This window comes from Benincasa hispida, chromosome 4 (assembly GCF_027475165.1).
Source record: "Benincasa hispida cultivar pf3 chromosome 4, pf3_genome.v1.1, whole genome shotgun sequence".
NCBI classification, from domain to species: Eukaryota; Viridiplantae; Streptophyta; class Magnoliopsida; order Cucurbitales; family Cucurbitaceae; genus Benincasa; species Benincasa hispida.
Window position 1 is genome coordinate 45002689 of NC_143481.1, and position 20886 is coordinate 45023574.

The 20886-nt window shown below is 32.2% G+C and overlaps 3 protein-coding genes across 10 annotated transcripts; 1 reads left to right on the forward strand and 2 right to left on the reverse strand.

Annotated features, from left to right (window-relative positions):
• Positions 1 to 2566: 2566 nt before the first annotated feature.
• LOC120075712 (glycolipid transfer protein 3-like) lies at positions 2567 to 4449 on the forward strand. Its single transcript, XM_039029336.2, has 6 exons — positions 2567 to 2723; positions 2822 to 2877; positions 2969 to 3099; positions 3601 to 3736; positions 3895 to 4038; positions 4125 to 4449. The coding sequence occupies exons 1-6, from the start codon at positions 2567 to 2569 to the stop codon at positions 4158 to 4160; spliced, it is 660 nt and encodes a 219-aa protein (XP_038885264.1). The 3' UTR covers positions 4161 to 4449.
• Positions 2624 to 9555, reverse strand: LOC120075713 (pathogen-related protein-like). 5 transcript variants are annotated; one of them, XR_016529191.1, is made up of 7 exons: positions 9176 to 9508; positions 8909 to 9041; positions 8712 to 8796; positions 8247 to 8460; positions 7794 to 8018; positions 6901 to 7050; positions 2624 to 2763 (listed from the first exon to the last, which is right to left on the reverse strand). XR_016529191.1 is itself a non-coding variant. In XM_039029337.2 (5 exons), the coding sequence occupies exons 1-5, from the start codon at positions 9302 to 9304 to the stop codon at positions 7875 to 7877; spliced, it is 705 nt and encodes a 234-aa protein (XP_038885265.1). In that variant the 5' UTR covers positions 9305 to 9555; the 3' UTR covers positions 7741 to 7874. The 5 variants fall into 5 exon arrangements, 2 of the variants coding, with proteins under 2 accessions (XP_038885265.1, XP_038885266.1); XR_016529193.1 differs by lacking the exon at positions 2624 to 2763 and adding an exon at positions 4175 to 4421 and having other exon boundaries at positions 7879 to 8018; positions 9176 to 9356; XR_016529192.1 differs by lacking the exon at positions 2624 to 2763 and adding an exon at positions 4873 to 5328 and having other exon boundaries at positions 7879 to 8018; positions 9176 to 9356.
• A 2962-nt stretch (positions 9556 to 12517) lies between these two features.
• LOC120075948 (organic solute transporter ostalpha protein (DUF300)) lies at positions 12518 to 19114 on the reverse strand. Of its 4 annotated transcripts, none has more exons than XM_039029705.2 (10): positions 18799 to 18989; positions 17845 to 17921; positions 17474 to 17698; positions 16968 to 17024; positions 15557 to 15665; positions 14680 to 14864; positions 14497 to 14585; positions 14047 to 14302; positions 13303 to 13548; positions 12518 to 13214 (listed from the first exon to the last, which is right to left on the reverse strand). In XM_039029705.2, exons 3-10 carry the CDS (start codon positions 17687 to 17689, stop codon positions 12915 to 12917), a joined length of 1458 nt encoding a protein of 485 aa, XP_038885633.1. In that variant the 5' UTR covers positions 17690 to 17698; positions 17845 to 17921; positions 18799 to 18989; the 3' UTR covers positions 12518 to 12914. The 4 variants fall into 4 exon arrangements, with proteins under 4 accessions (XP_038885633.1, XP_090169037.1, XP_038885631.1 ...); XM_090312911.1 differs by lacking the exon at positions 17845 to 17921 and adding an exon at positions 17105 to 17158 and having other exon boundaries at positions 18799 to 18963; XM_039029703.2 differs by lacking the exon at positions 17845 to 17921 and having other exon boundaries at positions 18799 to 19114.
• Positions 19115 to 20886: the final 1772 nt, after the last annotated feature.

Here is a 20886-nt window from a genome sequence, read left to right on the forward strand (position 1 = left end):
TATTACATTTTAAATTAGAAGAATAACTTTTAAAAATCACATCCTCTCTAAAACTATTTTTTCTAATTTTAAATATCATATAATTATTTTTAAAAAATCAAATAAAAATACTTCAATGACTTTTTAAACCTATTTGTATAAATTTAGGGATTAGAAAGGTACATTTTGAAAATTCACAAACCAAATAGACCTATTTTCATAAACTTTGTGACTAAAAATTTACGTTTTTAAAACTTGGAAACCAAATGCACGTATTCTTCAAAACTTTGAGACTTAAAAAGGTAATTTTCCCAAAAATAATTAATTTAGTAAAACCCTTTGCATAAATAATAAATAATATTTTTTTAGCTTTAATTATATTTATTTTAGGTTCGAAAACTATCATTTTTGGGTCAAAAAGATATTTTTCTCTCTAATAACGGATCGAAAAGACTTTTGAATTTTAAAAATATTTAGTAAGTCCTTAAACTTTTGATTTGGGTCTTATAAGTCTCTAAATTTTTTATTTTGTATCTAATAAAACTTCAACTCATTTAATATGTTTTTTAAATTCATGAACATATAAATAAGTTTTGATAAAACTTATTTGACATTAAGGTTTCAAAAAATTTATTGGAAAAAAAAACTCTCATAGAGTAAACTTGTAATTTAACATTATCTCGATATTATATATATTTGTTTGTTTGTTTTTATTTAACGGTTATAATTATCTTGATATTCTAGAATATTTTACTAATACTTTGGTATAATATTATTGGATTTATGAGAACATTGATAGATATATATCCATGAAAGTTGTATTCTTTTTGGAGACATGATATACTTTGGCTACTTTTTTTAGGACTTGCTTTATTTCTATTTCTTTCCACCTTTACCATTTCTAAAGTTATCATAATTCACAAACAATAATCTTTTTTTCATATCATTTTATTTACCTTTTTCAACGAGTACTAATTATTTTCACTTTTATTTTACCTATGAATTCAATAGTAAAAAGTAAATCTTACCTAAGTAATACATAACTTGAAAGAAATGTATTCTTTTAACAAAGTTATGAAAATGAGTGAAAAAATGAAAACGGTATGAAATGGTGTTGCAATTAGGGGTGCATTTTGGATTGTCTTTGAAAAAAAAAAAAAAAAAGAAATTCTTTTGTTTGTGACTTTTTTTCTAACAAAAATTAATAAATTCAAATTTATATTTAAAGCACCATAACTAGTAGGTGGCAATAGTTGTCGAAGGTATCGACGTCGGCGGTGATGGTCAGGAGTTAGTTGGTGGCAACAAAAGACAACCGTTTGCAGTGGTAATTTCTGGCGACAAATCATGAAATAAAGTAGTGTGAGAGTATTTTAGTCATTTTAGATTGAAAAGGAATTTTGAATTAAAACAATCAAAAACATTTTTTTCTAAAAATTTAAATTCAAGTGTTTTTCTTAAAATAACTTATTTCTCAAACTTGTTTTCTAGAAAGTAATTTTGAAAATTTGTTATCAAACACTACAAATTTGATGAAAATAGATTTTTTGTTTTTCAAAAGTAAACAACTAACCTCACGTTTACCCAACCGTAACAAAAATTAGTATAATAATAATGAAATTCCATGGATGGATCAATTGTAATGAGTCTAAATCGCAAGCGTAATTGGATTGATTTAGATCGCATTTACTTAAAATTATGAGTATGTCACATTTACTATTATTGTGACCGTTACTGTTTGACCCTAATTAATGGTAACGGTAAAGGTAAAGATAACAATAAATATGACAAATTCATATAATTCTCATACTGTTACAATAGTAATATATGTAACAGTAACGATAAAGATAGTGGATCTCACATAATTTTCAAGCACAATCAGATTGAACACCATTTTTTCTTCAATTAGATTGTGTGATTTGATTATAGATTTCGAGGTGGTCTCCACAGTTCATTACAATTATGGAATACAAGTGAACAACAACAAAAGCAATCAACTGAACCCCACTTTTTATATTACCATTGATGCATTACGTTTCACGAATAAACCGAACATATTCTAAAAAGTTAATTCAAAGGAACCCAACCAATTAAACTCTATTGTTATAAGCTTTGGAATTTGTATTTAAGAGACAAGCATAGTGCATTCTCATTGGAATATAAAAACTTTCTCAAACCTTATTCTTATCTACTTGCTGAACTGTATGAGATTTATTAATATTAAAAAATCCTGTTTAAGATTCAATCAATAATTTAAGCAGGGAGGTTACTGATATAATTGAGGTCAAATCTGCAGTCTCCATCAACATTTCTTAAATTTGTGAACTTTCTTCTTTAACAAAAGAAAATTGAAAATATAAATAAAGGGGAGCTCAACTTTACTGAGAGCTCAGCTCAGAGATAAGCTTGTTGGGGATATTTTTTAAGCAACACAGAGAGGCAAGAGAAGGAGAAGAAGAAAGAAAGAAGGAAAGAAAGAAAGAGAAAGAAAGAAAGAAAGAAAAGTCCTTCCTTTATGAGAAGATTTGAAAATCAAAGGGTTATATTGAAAACCAAGAAGTGAAGGGGAAGGGGTTTTAGTTTATATATGAAGAGGAAGAGAGAAGTGGAAAAGGAATCTGAAATGAGGGCTGCAACAGCAGAGCTTTCAGTGTTGGCTAAGTTTAAACCTGTTGATTATGCTGCTTCTGACATACCCACCAACCAATTTCTTTCTATTTGCAATTTGATCCTTCAATTTCTTGGTATTTCTCTCTTTCTATCTCTCTCTGCTTGTCTTGAGAACTGTAGAAAGGAAATGTTCATGATAGATGAGATTGGTTTCGGTCTTTTTTTGTTGCAGATAAGGTAGGACCAACAATGACTGTTCTAAGACAAGACATATATCAGAACATTCAGGTTTAAACAGCGTCAAAATGGCATAAATCTCTCTCATTTTTGTTTCTATTTCTATTACTTACATAAAATGAAATGGTGGAATAAAATGCAGAGGTTGGAGACCATGTATGAGTCTGATCCTTCCATGTATTCCAATATGGTAGAAATTCTGAAGAAAGAGACAAATGAAGGTAATGCAAGAAAGCTTACCAGCTGTAGCAGAGCCTTTCTTTGGTTGACAAGGTAATTATTTTCATTCATTAAATTGTTGGTTCAAAATTCTACAGTGGAAGTGTTTCTCCTTCCTTCACTACTGCTAACTGGTTCCTTCCTTGGCTTTTGTTGTGTTTTTCACTGTTGTAACTGTTTCATCACTCTCTGATAAAAACCAGAAGACATCTGTTTAATTCTACCTCCCTCTCTCTCTTCCTCTTTTATGGAGTTGTTGATAAGGTATTATAAATGAACATAAAATAACATCGATGGGATTCTTTTAATGAGTTTGTTTAAGGTTAGGACTTAGGACACAAATAAAGTGACTCAAAGCTGTGAGAATGATGACAAGCAAGATGGGTATTATAATATGAATAGGAACAAGGAAAACAAACCAAAAGTTAATAAAGAGACTAACTTTAGTAAACTGCTTCTGAATTTAATGACCATACTAACTTTTCATTCACCTGTGAACAAAAGAGAAAAGAGATGAGGTATGACACTAATTATGCTGTCTTACTGATGGTATAGGTCCCTGGATTTTACAGTGTCCTTATTACAAAAGTCAAAAGAAGAACCTAGGCTGAGCATGGAGCAAGCAGTAGAGGATGCTTACAACCTTACTCTAAAGCCATGGCATGGATGGATTTCATCTGCTGCTTTCAAAGTAATTCTACTTGTTCATCCCTGTATCTGTTTCAAACAACGATTAAGTCTTCTGTGCATTTGCAACGGGTCATATTCATCCCTTTCTGTGACTTCGCCTCTAGTCTGATGATCATGATAGTTTTCTATAAACAAAAAAGAATATTATGGTTTTTGCAGATAGCTCTGAAACTTGTGCCAGATAGTGAAACCTTTGCTAATCTCCTAATGGCCAAAGACGAAAAAAGTGACACCCTTGTGGAGGAAATAGACTCCTTCGTTTCCCAGCTCTCGCCTTTCCTAGAAGATATCCATAATATTCTGGTAAACACAAGTATTACTTTCAGCATTAGAACCACTTCAATGACAGTTTACCTGCTGAGCTGTTCATGTTTTTTTTTTTTTCCCAGACACTGTACAGGTTAGATCGCTTAAAGTCTGCATAAAGAAAGGCCAATAGACAAAAGAAGAATAGCTTCCCAAGTTTTGAGTTCTCTTTGTTACATTTACATTTTCTTATGTACAGAAAACATATAAATACAACTGCCATAGGTACCACAGGAAAGTTTCCTTCTTTTCCATCTAAACTTCCTGCAGGTATTTTAGGCATACACTTCTGGATCTTTCTGTTTCATACCGATGTAACAGTTAGGCTTGTAATGTAACTAGTAGAATTACTAGGCCACACCTCGAGTTGTAATCTTTAACTGCATAATATATGGTGTTTTCTGTTTAGCCAATGTCAACAAAACAATTATCTTGATCTGAATGATACAGAAAGTGGTTACTGAATTCTTTCCAAAAAATGCAGTTTGTAATCTTTGTTTCTAAGCAAAATTGTATGACAAAATTAACTGCATTAGTTCAGATCTCTCCTTAGTTATCAAAGAAGCCTCATTCTAAATCACTCCATCTATAAGCAGTGTCATTTGACCTAAAAAAAAATTGCATAATGCATATGAGACCTACCAAATACATTTTAGGATTAACACAATCAGATTTGCTCAGAACTACATTCTATAATCTTTGTTTCTAAGCAAAATTGTATATCACAAAATTAGCATACTATGTCAACACAGAATTCAAAAGCAGAACTGCCACCAGAGAGTGGAGTAAATAAAGTAGGCAGAATGTGTAAATATACAAAGTTCCAAATTCTTTTTTCATTTTCCATTGTCACATAAGAATGCAAATTCAAACTTGATCTTCATCAGTCGTGTATCGACAGACCAGTTTTGATCGGAAACACAGTCTACATGCTTCATTAAATAAAATGGAGCTGTATCAGAGAATAAGCTCCTCGTTTGCCATCTAAGCTCAATCAAAGGACCTCACAATCTTAATAACATAGATGAGTTGTTTCTCTCGTTGTTAAATCGTTTTGAGATTGAACCCCATGTTATCTGATAAAATTAGTCAGATGATTCTTTAACATCAGTAAGTTCGGACGTCTTATCAGTTTTTACCCATGTTTCATCTTGATCATCAATAAATCACAGGTGTGGGTCTATAAGCAATAACAATCATCTCCTAAAGACTTGCTTTTGCTATGCTACCAAATTCTGCTTGTTGTTCCAATTCCTTAAGTAGTTGACAAATGCTGCAGCAAATGCCCTGTCCAGAGAAAATGTTGGAAGTTTCAACAATTCAATATCAATTTTAAGTTTTTAGTCAACCAGGGTTATGGATTTTATGGAGTGCATCTCTTTAGCCAGAGTAGCAGGATGATTATTTTATATCACCGAATGCAATTAAATATTGAGTGATAACTTCAAAATCTACCATTCTTTCTTAAGATGGGGCAACTTGAAGCTTCCTCTTTAATTATGCAGTCAACTTGAAGGCCATCTCCACGATTCTAATGTTCTCATTATAAATGACAGGTTCATGATGTAATGACTTCATTAATTAATTAATGGGAAATTTTCAAAAATAGAAAAATAAGGCAAATTATTTACACAAAATAACAAAATTTAGTCGTTTTAGACTTCTATCGATTTCTATCACTAATAGACACGGATAGACTTCTATCAGCCTCTATCATTGATAGACTTCTATCAGTTTCTATCACTGATAGACGTTGATATAAGTCTATCAATGTCTATCAGTGTTTTTTTGTTATTTCTGTAAATAGCATGACTTCTCTTTTGCCTCAGGTCGAATGAATACGAAAGGGAGATCCGAAGTTTACGACTTTATCGAAGTTCTACACGCTTTCATTTTCAAAAGCTTCTGTTAGATTCTTTCCTACAAGTCCTTGATAGATTTCGAGTCGGGAATAGAGCTGTGGCTTACTGCTTTGATTAGACCAATCACACTAAAAGAGAATGGAACTAGCCTTGAAAGAACAGAAAGTCGATTTACGATCTACGAAAGATAAGACATTTTTTCTATCTGTTAAAATTTCTCTTGATTAATTATGTATATTATGGGATGAAGTTCGTTAAGAACCTTAAAAAGTAAAAACAGCTAAACCATGGAAGAATCAATTTTCTTCCAGATGGGTTTGTCATGTGGATTGTTGTCAAATAAATCATATCTTGTCTCGTTAGAAGTCAAAGACACAACAGTACAACCTATAGAACAGATCTTGTTGATGTAAGGTCATCAAATTGCTCATACCATGAGTTTCAAAAGATTTTAGATAAATTCCATACAACGTTAACGCTAAATCATATTTGTTCGCCCAAATATTACAAAGTAATAAATAGATATCATAAGTACATCTCCATGCCTTGGATTTCCATTAGGTACAACACCTTTTCTCCCACGTGGCATAGCTAGCTATACCTTTCAATTGCAAGGTTGTGGGTTAAAAACTCATGGGAAAGACTCATCTTTACATCCTAAAGGCGACTTTTCAGGGTATCAAAGTAGGAGAATTTGTATTCATATTATTTCAACCTCATACCTTCCTAATTAATATTGATAATCGCTAATTGGGTTTCGTGGTAAATCTCCAACCAGGCAAGTATGGACGAGTTTCAAGAATATATATAAGAGATTAAGTATACACTAATCAATATCCAATATGCTTCTTATCAAAAGAAAATGCTATGTTATATTGATTACTCTATTACTTATTTTGAGTACTAGTGATTTTATTACTATGCTGAAAAGGAAAAAGGTTGCACCACAAAACAATCTTTGATAGTGAGGGAAAAAAAAAAAAAAAAAAAACCCTACCTTAGTCCTCTCTTCTTCAAAGAGCGTGTTGACCACAGCATTAATCAGAAGGAATACCAGACCTCCATTGGTGTTTTTCTCTTCATCTCCATGCAGAAGAGAACAGTGTTTATCATCCTCAAACCCTGTAGCTGCCAACTTGGATGCTATCTGCATTGAGAGAAAATTTGTAGTGATGGTTTGAATTAGACTAGCATAGAGTGTAACAGAAAAGGAAAAACTGATATGACAAAAAGAGGTTGCCACTCTGTTCCTCAATGATCAATAGACATTATTTTCATCGCTCATAGATATGATTTATTAATTGTGCTAGGAAGTTCACATATAAAAAATAATAAAGAGCTTGTATTTAATGTTTGTGGATCATCATGGTCTAGATTTTCTACCATTTGCCCTCATGCAGAAATCCCATAACAAATGGATCCTTGAAATTAGGTTTGAAGTTTATCCAGTTTTACTTTTATAGTTGAATGCAAGTTCAGTGAAATAAACTGACCATACAATATGTTTCTAAGCAGATTTTGACCTATTTATTCAACATTCCATCTCTTCATAGATTTGAACTCAGGATTGATATCAGAACAAGTATTAGACTTTGAAGTGCGAATTGGATTCTATACTTGTTGCATTACATGGTTTGGGAACATACTAAATAAATAACCAATGTTACAGAAAGATCCCGTCATGGATAAGTTGTTAAGCCAGGAATTCTAGACAGTGCATATATGATCAATATACATTTCCATGATTTGCTGCAAAATACTGAATAGAATTTCAGTAATTAAGTTGGGGAGAAAAAAAAAAGACTGAAAGTGACTAGAGAATGTGAAAAAGAAAAAGGAACACGAAAGAGATAGAGCTTTATTTCAACTAGTAGATAATGATGTGGTTACATTTGTTTGCTTCTTGATATACTTGTAATCCCAGGCAATAAATTGGTAGAAGATTGAAATATTGAATCACAAATTAATATTCTACCCCGTGCTTCTCAAGACAGGGCAGCTCGAAACCGCCTTTTCAACCAAGCCATCCAAGCTAGGACCTTTCAGGAGTTTTCCAAGCAATTCCGCTGGGTCAAAAAAGAACTCTACCCCCTCAATTTTATCTTTCTCATTCACCTGGTTCGTCAAAATGTTCAATAAAGAACAAGTCAAAAAGAGTAACATACTGATAGGAATGGTATTAGAGGGATATTAAAGATATATTATTAATTAATCAAGTAGTTTGTTAGGAAAGTTTGGTCATAAGTACCTCGAACTATGTGGTTTATCTTGTAGTTCCATTACCAATTATTCAATATATTTAGTTTCTATCACATACAAGCAAGAATTGAAGTTGGATGCTACCTTAAAAATGGCAACTCCATAGAATTCAATTCTCTCCCCAGTGGGGGCATGGCTTTTAAAAGGCCCCTCCATGTAGCCCCAATGCCTGAACTTGAACACAATATTTGGGGGCCCTGAATAAACTTGGATAATTTCAAGAGCAAAACCTCTAAGGAACGTCGCACTGAAAGTTCGGTGAGACGATTCGGCAGTCTCCTTTGCAGCATTATAGTACCTATTATGAAATCAATAAAGAAAGCAAGAAAACATAAACAGTAAGAAAAATCGACATAAAACTTTACATGGTTCACTAACACTGACAACGTGTTACCTACGCCTATGGGGAGAGGGAGAGATCAGTTTATTATTAGAAGAGAGAAATATCAATAGGTTAGAGGGAGAGAGGTCTGAAAATAAGTTTGATATGAGAATCCATGCTTGGTCATTCAGAAGACCAAATAACAGATTCAAGCACTGTAAGAGTACCTATACTCCTCAGGGAGAGAGGTCTGAAGAAAGGGATTGTAACCTCCGAGTTTACTTACTTCTTCAACAGCTAAAGGCTTTCTTCCTGAGAATTGAGAAATGTTTGTTTTGTTTAGTTTATCATCAACTTGATGAAACAACATAAGCTTATCATAAGAGTCGAACATTTAGGATGCAAGTTCCTATGTTCTTCATACCATTGAGACTGAAAGTATACTTGTCTAAATCTAATGTTCTGAAGTCATTGCGTGATATCTTATGGAACATTTCCATCTCAAAATTTTTCACTAGGCTTTGCACCCTCTCTTCAAGTGACCCAACAGGCCATACCTTCCACAATGAAATTTATAAGTTAAAAGCTTAAAAGGGATTACACCCATTTACATTTACAACCCAAATGTAAACAAAAACAAAACAGAACAAAAATTTAGAACATCAAAGAGGGCTAAAGAGCAATAAATTACATTAGTCCTCTCTTCTTCAAAGAGTTTGTTGACAACATCATAGTTAGGAGGAACCCCATATCTCCATTTGGTGTTTTTCTCTTCATCTCCACGCAAAAGCGAACGATACTTCTCTTCCCCAGAGGCCATTGTGAAATCAAGGGTTTAGGTTTGGATTTGCTTTGTGGGTCAGTGGGCAATGGCAGCTTATATAATGCAGAGAACGACAAAAGGGAAGATGGTTACATCCAATGGCGGTGTTCTTGAAGTCATCACTGACGTAATCCATTGCCGCACTGCAACCCTTTGAAGTTTGTAGCTCCATTGTGAATTTCAAGTTTTTTTTCCCCCCCCTTTTTTCTGCTCCAACCAAATAAATATGATTTTAAGCGACGACCAACAGAAGTTTAATAACTATATGACATTAAATATATGACTTCAGTGGATTTAAAAATGAAATTCTAATTTAAATAATTATTTAAAATATATTTGATACATATACTTTTAATTTTAAAATTAGGTGTAACTACCTACTAATATTCCATTCACAATAAATTATTATTGATTTATTTATGAATATGATTTACGTTAAAAAATTTATGAATTATTATTTTATAATATTATATAATTTATAATACATTACATAATACATATTATATTTTTAAAAAATAAGTTGAATTTATAATATGGCATATTGTATTTCTAAATATTGTTATCTTTATTTAATATAATTATGCATTTTAAGATTTAAAATTCAAAATCTTGATACATTTAAAAACATCAAAATTTCGTATTCAGAATTTTCATTGTGTGGGTCACATGCCAACTAGATATTTGCCGAATTTTGTGAATCTGGAAACATAAAACAGAATTTGAATTCTTTTCCAAACCAGCCTCAATATATTTTAGGTAACCCAATTATAATTCACATTTCGTTCCATAACAATTTTATTTTTAGTTTTTGTAAAATTTGTGCTTGTTTAAGTATAATTTTCACCTTTGTTTAAATCTGTCGGGCTAAATCTTAGACATGACTACTCAAATTATATTGTAATTATCAATTCTAGATATTTTTTTTCAAAAACAAAAAGTAGAAGGTTGTTTAAGTGATACATGGTTCACAATTTAAAGTAATCGAATTAGAAAAGTTTGAAATGAATGGTGTGTTTGGTTGGTAGAAAATAGTAAATTATATCGTAGAAATGAGAACTTTCAAAAAAGACAAATAAGGAAAACTATTTATACAAAATAACAAAATTTTAATATTCTTTAATAGAGGCATAAAGCCTATCCGTATAAAAATCTAAGATGATAAAAATTTATTAATATCTCTTTTTTTTTGTTATTTATGTAAATAGTTGGACATTTTTTCTATATTTGAAAATTTTCTCGTAGAAATTTAAAATTAAGATAGAGTAAATATTTTTTTGTTCTGTGATAACATATGGTTAATTTATCATTCATAATTTGCAAATGTTACTTTACAATTACAAAGTGTGATATACAAATTCACATATGGTTAATTTATCATTCATAATTTGCAAATGTTACTTTACAATTACAAAGTGTGATATACAAATCAAAATTAATTTAACTTTATATACCCCTTGAAATTGACATATATACATATATATTCTCAATTTCAACATGTTCCAAATGCTGTTTAAATTTAATTTCTATTGGAATTGTCCCAAAGGGTTTGTTAGGTACTAGGCACTTTCAAAGACCAATTCCGCTTTGAATGTGGATTTATTTATTGGGAAAATTATAACTAACATAATAATTAAATAATTAAAAATCTTTCAACCTTTTGAAAAGTCATGAACTCATTCGTTGATTATTTTACTTGGATAAGTAAAGGATCATTCTTTAGCCATCTTGAATATGAAATCAACTATTAATCTCTCGAGTGTTTTAACATCTGATCTCAAACTTTTGATTGGAAAATTTATTTCATGTGGTACTATGAAACACAAATACTTCATGTGAGACAAAGAATCCGTATAAAACACATATCAGATACCGATATTTCCTTGATACGTATCTGACACGCGATTTGACGTATCTATTTCTACGCGTACCATTTTTAAAAAGAAAAAAAAAAGACAAACAACTCATATAATAAACTCACTACTCGAGTCCCAAACTAAAAGGAAAAAATAAATAAATAACTAAACCCTAAAATCATCTAATCTTCATTTTTACATTTGAGTCTCACAAAATCCACTAAAATATAAATCATTTGGATATCTTCAACAATTCAATGAAGAAGTTATTCGTTTATCTTCATACTTCTCCCTTTAATCTTCATCTTCTTATTTGTAGTATGAATCACTTTTCTATTGCATTTTATTAACTATTGTACTTCAACATCTTAGATGTTTTTTTTACATTATATTTCAATGTTTGTATTCTATTTTGTACTATTGTTATTAACTTGTATGTTAAATTTATCTATATCCTAGATTTTTTTAAGAAAAAGAAAATATATCTTTTAACATATCAGTATCGTCGTTTTTAAAAATATATATATTAAAAAAATATATAAAAAAATAACATATCCTTAGACGTCTGCACTCCATAGATATGGTATCAAACCTCGTTGGCCCCTATGATAACTTGACTTTCGATTTTTTTATTTTTTAAAAAATAAGCCATCGTCTTCCATATGTAAAAATGTTAAATTTTGAAGCCAAATTCCAAAAACAAAAATATTTCCCTTAGTTTTAAAAATGATTCAAATTTCATCAAACCTTCTGTGATGCAACAGACCAAACAGCGATTACATCCGATTTTAACACAGATACCCTACACTCCTTTAGTAGTTGGTATGCAGCTCTCTTTCCTGAAAGTTTTTCTTTTCCGTAATTTTAATCCTTATCCAAATTTTTTTAAGAGATTCTGGAACTATAACCTAACTAAAATAGGGAAGAGTAAACGTAAGAAAATTGGGAGAAAAAAAATATCACAATACCAGCCTAGAGAGACAGCAAAAGATTAGACCTCTTCTCAATTTAGCCAAAGCTACCAAAAGGATATGTTTGAAGAGCTGAAATATAACCAAAATTACTAAATATCGTAAAGGTAAAAACCGATATTAGAATGAAATCATAAGGCACATAAAAACAGCAGAAAAAAGATTAGGCTGAAAACAATGAAAAGAGAATGTAATAGAAATTACAAACCGGACTCAAAATCCTCCATCCAAATGTGACCTAAAATCATTACAAACTCATTAGTTGGCCCTGATTTTCTAGTCGATACTTAGCATCAATTATATATTTATACAATCCATTTATACAACCCAAAAATGCCAGAAATAAACCAGTACATGAACCTGAGAACGAGGGAGAGAGAGCAACATTTGTGGTAAGTTCACTGTTCATGATTAGTTCATAATCAATATAGTTAATGAAGACTGGCATGAAGGGAAATTTGGCGGCATTTACATCCCCTTCAAACAATTGTTCAGTTCAAAGGGTAGAGAGTTTACTTAAATTGATGGTTCAAAAGTCAACATGTCTACAGAAGACCAAAAAAAAAAATCTGAAGGCACCGTCGATTCTTTTGTCAAATCATCCTGTGTCTGAAGCTAATTTTGGTTAAGGGTTAGCTCTACCAGGGACCAGGACCAGTACTTTTTTGTCAGTTAAAGTCCCCGCCATTCACATATTTCTATTCTCTAAACTAACATCAGCATGGTTAAAAATCATCATGCTGCACGATTTACATTCCTTTATGCACAAAATGAAATGTTATCTTATCTGCCAATTCTAATTCGAGAAGTGGTAGCTTTTGATTGAGACAAATGTTGTCTCTTACCTTTCGTTATTCCACTGTCACTTACGCTGCCTTGAGTAAGATTTTCTTCGAGTTCAGAAAATTCTTTTGACCAGGAATTCAAAGGAATCAGATAGCTATCATCCTTGGCACTCTTCCGCTGCTCTTCATGCCGTTTAACGTTTTCAGAGAATCGATGGATTGTTTTGTTAAGTTTTGCAATCCCCCTTTCAACTGGTTCTACTACGTGTGTCACTGTATACTTCATGTCATCAACAATCTGATGGGAACAAAGTTATGGATTTATCAATGCCTATAGATAAATGATAAGCGAAGATAGGATTAGAAAGAACAACGTTAAGACTTACAATTTCACCACTTCCAATGACAACATCTCGAACACTCTGAGGAAAATTCAAACGCTTCTCTCTCTCATCATGGCGAGCCAAACGTATTTTAGTTGTTCGTTCAGAGTCTCTAACCTCCTCCGGATCAGGTGGCGTTCCTAGGGACGCATAGTCAGACAGCACTGCAACATTACGAACACATCTTTCTCCACGTTTATAAGGTACTGCTGGAAAGGTGTAAACATGTGCAACGGCAGCAATACCCATCTGAATGAGATGAAATAAATTTAGTTCATTACAATTTACACTTACTAGGTTTGCAAATGAAATTCAAACTTACAAAAGGATGGCAGAAAACAAAATAAGTTATTATAATCTGACATGATGTGAGATTTAACACATTTGACAATCAAACTCAATTCGTTTCGATCACATGGACTGTCAGCCATAAGGAATAACCAAGAAAATATTCAACCACCCTCAAGTCGGCCTTAACAAAGTTTCCTCCCCTTGAAAGTAGAGAGAGTTTTCACTTTTGAAAATGATACCCAAGCGTCCCAATCAAATGTTAGCCAATACCCATACTCTTCATAAGTTTAACTCCAATGACATCACAAGCTTCCAAGTACGATTGCATGTAATAACTAATAAGTTCAATTGATCAATCATCTCAAACAAAAAACCGAAATAAAGTGAAGGGCGTGCCTGAAAGCATAGCTGCAAGATAAATGAAGCAAACGGGCAAGAAATGTAGACATGGCTCACCTCAATACATATCAGGTAATCTTGTATGCGTGTCTTTAGCTCCCGAGCCAATGACCCTTTGAAAGCTCCTATTGAGAAAAGAAAGGCAACAGCAACACCTTGCCACCAAGTGAGGAAAACGATTGACTTGACCACAAGAAACTTCGCCAATGGTTTAATTGATTCCAATTTGTCCTTCGTGACAGAATAGAATTGGAGAAGGCAATATAGGGCCCACGATTGACTAAAATTAAGTACAACCGCCAAATAGGGATAACTGTAAGAATACAACAGAGACAGGTCAAAATTCAACATAGACTAGGAAAAGTATGTTAGAACTAGAAGTTCTCAAACACCTAAATCCTAGAGAGGTTTGAGTACATTTGTCTACATTATAGACAATTGAGATCATAGGGCATCTGTGATGTTAAAAATTGTAAAACATTCACAAAAATGAATTAGGACACATACCCATATCTCCACTCGAACTTTCCTTCTCCATAGACCCCAAAACTTTCAAGAATCATAGCTAGGAGCGCACATATCATCTTCAATATCATCTGAGATGTCAATCAAGAACTAAAATCATTATCTGAATTTGACAAGAACACACTTATTTCAAAAGAAAGAAAAAACAAAAAGATGATCACATACATATTGCACAATACCAATTTTCACCGCATGATAGAAGTCAGAACCAAGATACCAATCCCTTATGAAGCAATTTAAGGGAAAAGGATGTTCTACAACCCCATATGCATATTTTTCCGCCAAAAGAGGTGTGCTAGAGTCAACAACAGTCTGACTTTCCATGAATTCAACTGTACGTTTCTCACCACCTTTCAACCATATAAAAATTGTAAAATTTTTTGCTTTACTTAAGGGCATTAAACTAGCCTCGTAAAATGAATTAATCACCCATCAAAACATTTTAGCATCCCACACTAAATGCATACTGCTAACACCCAAGAGCAATAATGTTTGATGCAATAAAGAACATTCGTGATGTGGGGGAGAATAGCAAATTCCAATTAGGAATATTGCGGAGTACTTTTTCAGCTGATTTCCAAACTTGAACATATAACAAGCAGAAAATGAGAGAAGGAAATATTAACATTTGTATGCTCGTTCGATTCTATAGTCATCCTTCTTATTTTGTGAGGAAGATGAGACTTCTCAAAAATATTACAGATTGTTAGCTGAGACATACAGACATTAATTCAAATTAGGAAAACTCGTTGCTTTATTGAAAAGAAACAACTTCATTTAAAATATAAAATATAGAAAAGGATGGGGAGGAAAGCCACAACCCATGCTAAGGAACCTTATAATTAGCACAAAGAAAAGAAAGTCATAGGTAGAAAAATGTTTGAACCAGCAGTAACAACAAAAAACAAACAAAAAAACAAACAAACAAACAAACAAAAAAACAAAAAAAAAAAAACAAAAAAACAAAAAAAAAAAAAAAAGAAGAAGAAGAAGAAGAAGAAGAAGAAACCAACTAACATAACTGCAAATACCATAAACGTACCCAAGCAAGCAATAAGGTATCTTTCAAAGCAATATAATGCAAATGCCTCATAGCAGTCCCGTATCACTTCACAGTTGAATGCACCATCTGAATTTAACAATGACAGGAACTGCAGCCAAAACGAAATATTAATGGCACAAAAAGTAGAAAAACGTCAAATACAAGTTAAATGCATTCACAAACTTCTCGTACCAACAAAATAGCTCCTCTTCTTTAAAATATATATATATATATTAAATAAATAAATAAATCAAGAAAAAACTTCATTGGATAAATGAAGTTACAAAAGAAAACACATCAAATTGGCACAAAGGGAGCTTAGACTGTAATTACAAAATGGCACCAAAAGTTCCGTCAAATAAAAGCAATAAAATTGAGATTGTACAAACAATGCCTAAAGGATTCGTAATCATTGATGAAGTGCCTTCCTTTTCCTTTTCCAGCAAAAGATCCCAATAGGAAGCCCGCATAAAATGAAACCACAAAATCATATTCTCTTCTGAAAGAATGACCAGAAAATATTCATGGGGAGACTATTGAGATGGAAGGAAAGACAGTATGCAAATTCAAAGAGAGAAAACTATAATCCCAAAATTTAGCACTCTAGCAAGAAAAAAGATGACTTTGAGATTCAAAACTCTTTGTATACTAACGCACCAGCTGTGGGAGAGAGACCAACTAGAATACCTTGGATTTTCTTGTGTATACCTTCAAGGGCTAATTCCCACCCACCTAAATAAAGGAGGAAAGGGGGCTAGGATGCTGAGAATACCATATGTGAGAAAACAGAATAATCCAACAAAAATTTCTTTTTGAGAGATCCATAAAGAAAGATTTACTGGAGAAAAAAAGGGGAGACAAAATTGTTTAAAGTATAATCCAAAATAAAATGAGATCATTTTCAAATTTGAACCTGAAATTTATTTCTTGAGAGCCCCAAGCTTGCATCACTTGACCATGCAACCATAGGGCGACCATGTTACTTAAAACAAATGCACCTGCAGAATTATTTTATCCGTCTATTTCTTTTTTCCTTTTTTTTTTTCCAAGGGGAAACGTGGTTTTCGTTGAATAAATAAAATTACATAAGGGCACAGTGCTATAGGATTACAAAAAACATTTTCAATAGGCAGTGAGTAATGTGAGACTCTATAGCTAAAAAAAGGGGAGAATTTACACCAAGCAATAGCAATAAAAGTTAAATGATCAAAGAAGGATACAAAATTAAAATCCGTTTTCAAAAACTAATGAACAGTGCCAAAAGAAACTTCCTTATTTAAGTTTTAACTTGGAATCAGCAATAAATGTTGGAATCATTTAAGATTCCCAACAATACTAGGAGCCGTTAAAATAAAATAAAAATTACACAGATAAACGATGTAAATAATAAGGGAAGTAGTATTTCTCTCACCGATTCTAGAGAGTAAACAGGAACCATCAAAATAAGCCCAATCAAAAACTTCTGTTCCTGAAAGAAGGAAAGGTACTCAGTCAATCAACAGAACAGTGCCAAAAGATATATACTATGTGATACAGTGATAGTATCACCTCTCGAAATTAGCAAAGGATGAAAACACACAGAAGTCATATACAGCCCCTACACTAAGAAAGTCAAAGGAGTAAAACTCCAATTAGCTTCACTCTCCACACTTCATATTCTGTTTGACATCTATGTAACCAGAGTTATCATGTTTAGTGAGAGAGTACTGATAGACAATCATCCAAACTAATTAAAGATATATGATTAGACATAAAAATGAAATCCACCAAGGCTAAAACGTTGGTTGTACAATGAGTATGATTGGACATAGGCATCTATTTCCACCCAAGCAGCAAAGTAGAAGAGTTCAGGAGTTTCACAGAAGATAATATATCCAGTCCTTTGGAATTCCAATCAAATGAAGAAACACAACAAACCTCTGGTTGATTATAAGCTGCTAAATGTTCAATGATGAGAAACGTGGAAAGAACAAGTGCAACAAAGACGAATACACCAGCACTGATAATTGTCCAGCTGAAGTTAGGTGCTGCTTCGCTGCTTAAATTCAGTAACCACATCTTCCCTGATCTACTGGAGGATTCAACCATTTTGAAGAGAATAAACAGAGTGTAGAAGAACACCCTCCATCCCATCAAGCAAAACTGTTAAAAGAATCTGGTTAAATAGGAATGTGCTCGATCAAAATCAACTTATAAACCAATCTTGCAATATCTTTTTCTACAATTAACTTTTCTCCCAGATCACTCTTCACTCTTAGTTTGAGATCTCAGAGAAAAATGAGTCAAACCCTTGCAAAGTGAAAAAGTAAAGATCATCCGGGAATAAATTATCTTGAGGCTTCAGTGCACTTCAGAAAGGGCTAGCCTATGAAAGTAAATAAGCAGAACTTCTAAGAATGAAGACATGAGAGTATAAGGGTTGAAGAACCCCACCAAACAATATGCATACGACCTATAAAGTCAAAATATTCTGAATAAACATCAGAATGAGCAACCACCGAGACTCTCACACCCAGAAAATCAACAAATCGACTAGGGCAAAAAACCATGGGAGAAGACACAAATATAAGAACATTAGACAAACCGTCTACATTATCACAAGCTTTGAAGTAATATCAACTCCCATTATGCTAATATTTAACCAATAATACTATAAAATTCTTCTGATCACAATTTCCCTCCACGTCTAAACCAGTATAATCCCCTACATAAGGAATTGACTGTTCCGCAGACTTGGAAGATTCTCTAGGAAAATAAATCAATATAACAAAGTAATTCGTATCATCGTATGTGGTGCAGCAAAAGCAATCATCCCTCACAGATTGGCATGCATACGATATTTCAAGAAATGATCACAAGTGAACACGAAACTCTATAAGAGCATGCGCGATTCAACAAGTACCCATCAAGTCTATCAAAATAAGATCTCCTCGATAGCCAACAGTCTTAAACAGCGTGGACTTCCAATTACTGAAAAATCCACCACAATGACAAAAAGATACTTCGAGTTTCAGTATTAAAAACTGAAACTTAGTAAAAACTCCGTTGCTAATGTCCCGCCCAGGCGCAAAGGAAAATCATATCAAGTTTCAAAAATCAACACAGGAGTTAAACCCTAAAACACCAATCAATCGGCAAATTAACGACCTTAAGAGCTAAAACTAACGCAAATGGACGAGAGAAATCACAAGGAAACAAAATACAAAACTGAAAAGAAAACGAGAGAGATTATTCATTCAAACCTGCGGAGGAGATAGTTCGAGTGATAAACCGATTAGTATTTTGGGAGAATATCAATCAATTCGCCGGAGGAAAAGTCAGGCGTCGGTATGGTGAACAGAGATGAGGAAATCAATCGGAAGTTGCTTCGGAAATTGGAAACGTAGTTCACGAAGTAGACCGAAATTGAAACGACTAAAGTGACGGAGTCGGTGAGAAAGCAAAGAGAACGGCAGAATTTCAGCCGTCGATTGAAGGCAACCCCCGGGACCCACTGGGTGAGGCGGAGGGCGCCGATGGGCTGTTACGGGAAGAAGTTTGCCGTCTTTAGCTAACCTCGGAGATGTAGACGGCTTGTTTGCTTTAAAGGCAACGGCGTTACGAGGCAAGCCGCGAACGTGTGACGTGGCTGCATGGAACTTTTGTAAAATCCACGTCATCGATGAGTAAGACAAAATGGTATCATAATTTTCACCTACCTATAGAGGTAGGGTCCAAAACGAAATAATTTTGGGAAATTGTTTAAATATATTTGGTTATTGTTTAAAGGTTGGATCGTATTTTTATCCTAAAAATGTTTATTTGTCTCTAAACTTTTTTAAAAAAATGTTTACTTTGGTTGATGTTATTAATTTCTATTAACTTGTAAGGATGAAATTGTATCTAATATAGATTGAGTAAGATAAAGATAGAGTAAAATGTCAACGACCAATACGCAAAGAACTTCTGAGATCTCATCTATAAATTTACTTTACCACCTAATTCAAAATTAAAACTTCATATTTTTTTTTAGCGTGATTAACTTATTTGGTAGCTTATTCATTCAAAAATACAAGTCATCTCACCATTCTATTTAAGTGTTAACAAAATTTTAACAGCAAGGACCAAAGTAGATATTTTTAAAAGTTTAAGGACTAAAATGGATATTTTAAAAGTTTAGAGACCATAATAGAATAAGATTCAAAGTTTAAGCACCAAAATAAGATTTAAACCTTGTATAAAATTTGACCTCTAAAGTCTAAGTTATATATTTTGTGTGTTCATCTAGTTGTTATAATTTTTCAAAGGTTGGGCCTCATTCTTTTTTTCTTTTTTTAAAAAAATTTAACCTCGATTTTGTCTAATAAATTTTGGTTGTCAACTTTAATCGCCTAAATTATGCCTTACCAATTTTCTAAATTCTTGTCAACAAGAGCGTAGCTTAACTGGTATAGTGTTTATATTAGAACTTGTCATGTTGGTACAAAAATAAAGTCAATATCCTAAGTTACATTTAAATTATAAGTAATAAAATTAGAGAAAATAACTATTAGACAAAAAGTAAACATTTAGGAACCGATCGTCTAAAAAAGAAAAGAAAATGTTAAAGGATCTATTAGTAAAATTGAACAAGAGACTAGATAAATATAACAGTAAAGTTTACTAATTTATTGAAACTTTAACCACACAAGTTCTTAATAAATACAACATAAGTTCAATGACCAAACCAAACTCAGATTTTTTTTTTTTTTTCCTTTTCTTTTCTTTCTTTCCTTTATTCTTTTAGTTAAACCATTTTGAAGTGTGAGATCAAACCATCGTAGTAATCTGTGCATTTATTTACCACTCGAATCAGTTAGTTAATTCTTATTATTATGATTAGAATAAATGTATTCTATCAATAATAATAACTTTCTGCTAAAAAATAACAGTAACCATTTATTTCTAATATACCTGGTTAGTCTTTTACCAAATAGTTCAACCAACGTACTAATGCATTTGTGACCAAAAAAGAAAAGATATGTAATTCTAATCTCCTATGTCCTATCTTTATTGTACTAAAAAAAAAAAACTAGCTTTTTATTTGAAATATAATTTTTTTTAAAATAAAATCCATGTTTTTTGTTTTTTTTTAACAGAAATTATTTTATTTTCGGTTTATTTGATAATGAATTTTCAATAGATAAATAATTAAAAGAAAGTACCATTATAAAAATACATCTAGTTTATGTGAATATTAAATAACCAATTGACCAAAACCTTAACCTAGTAGGTAATTAAAAAATATATATATTATGTACTAAATCAACACCTAACAGTTGATTGTTTTCTTAATGTTTTTAAGATATTAA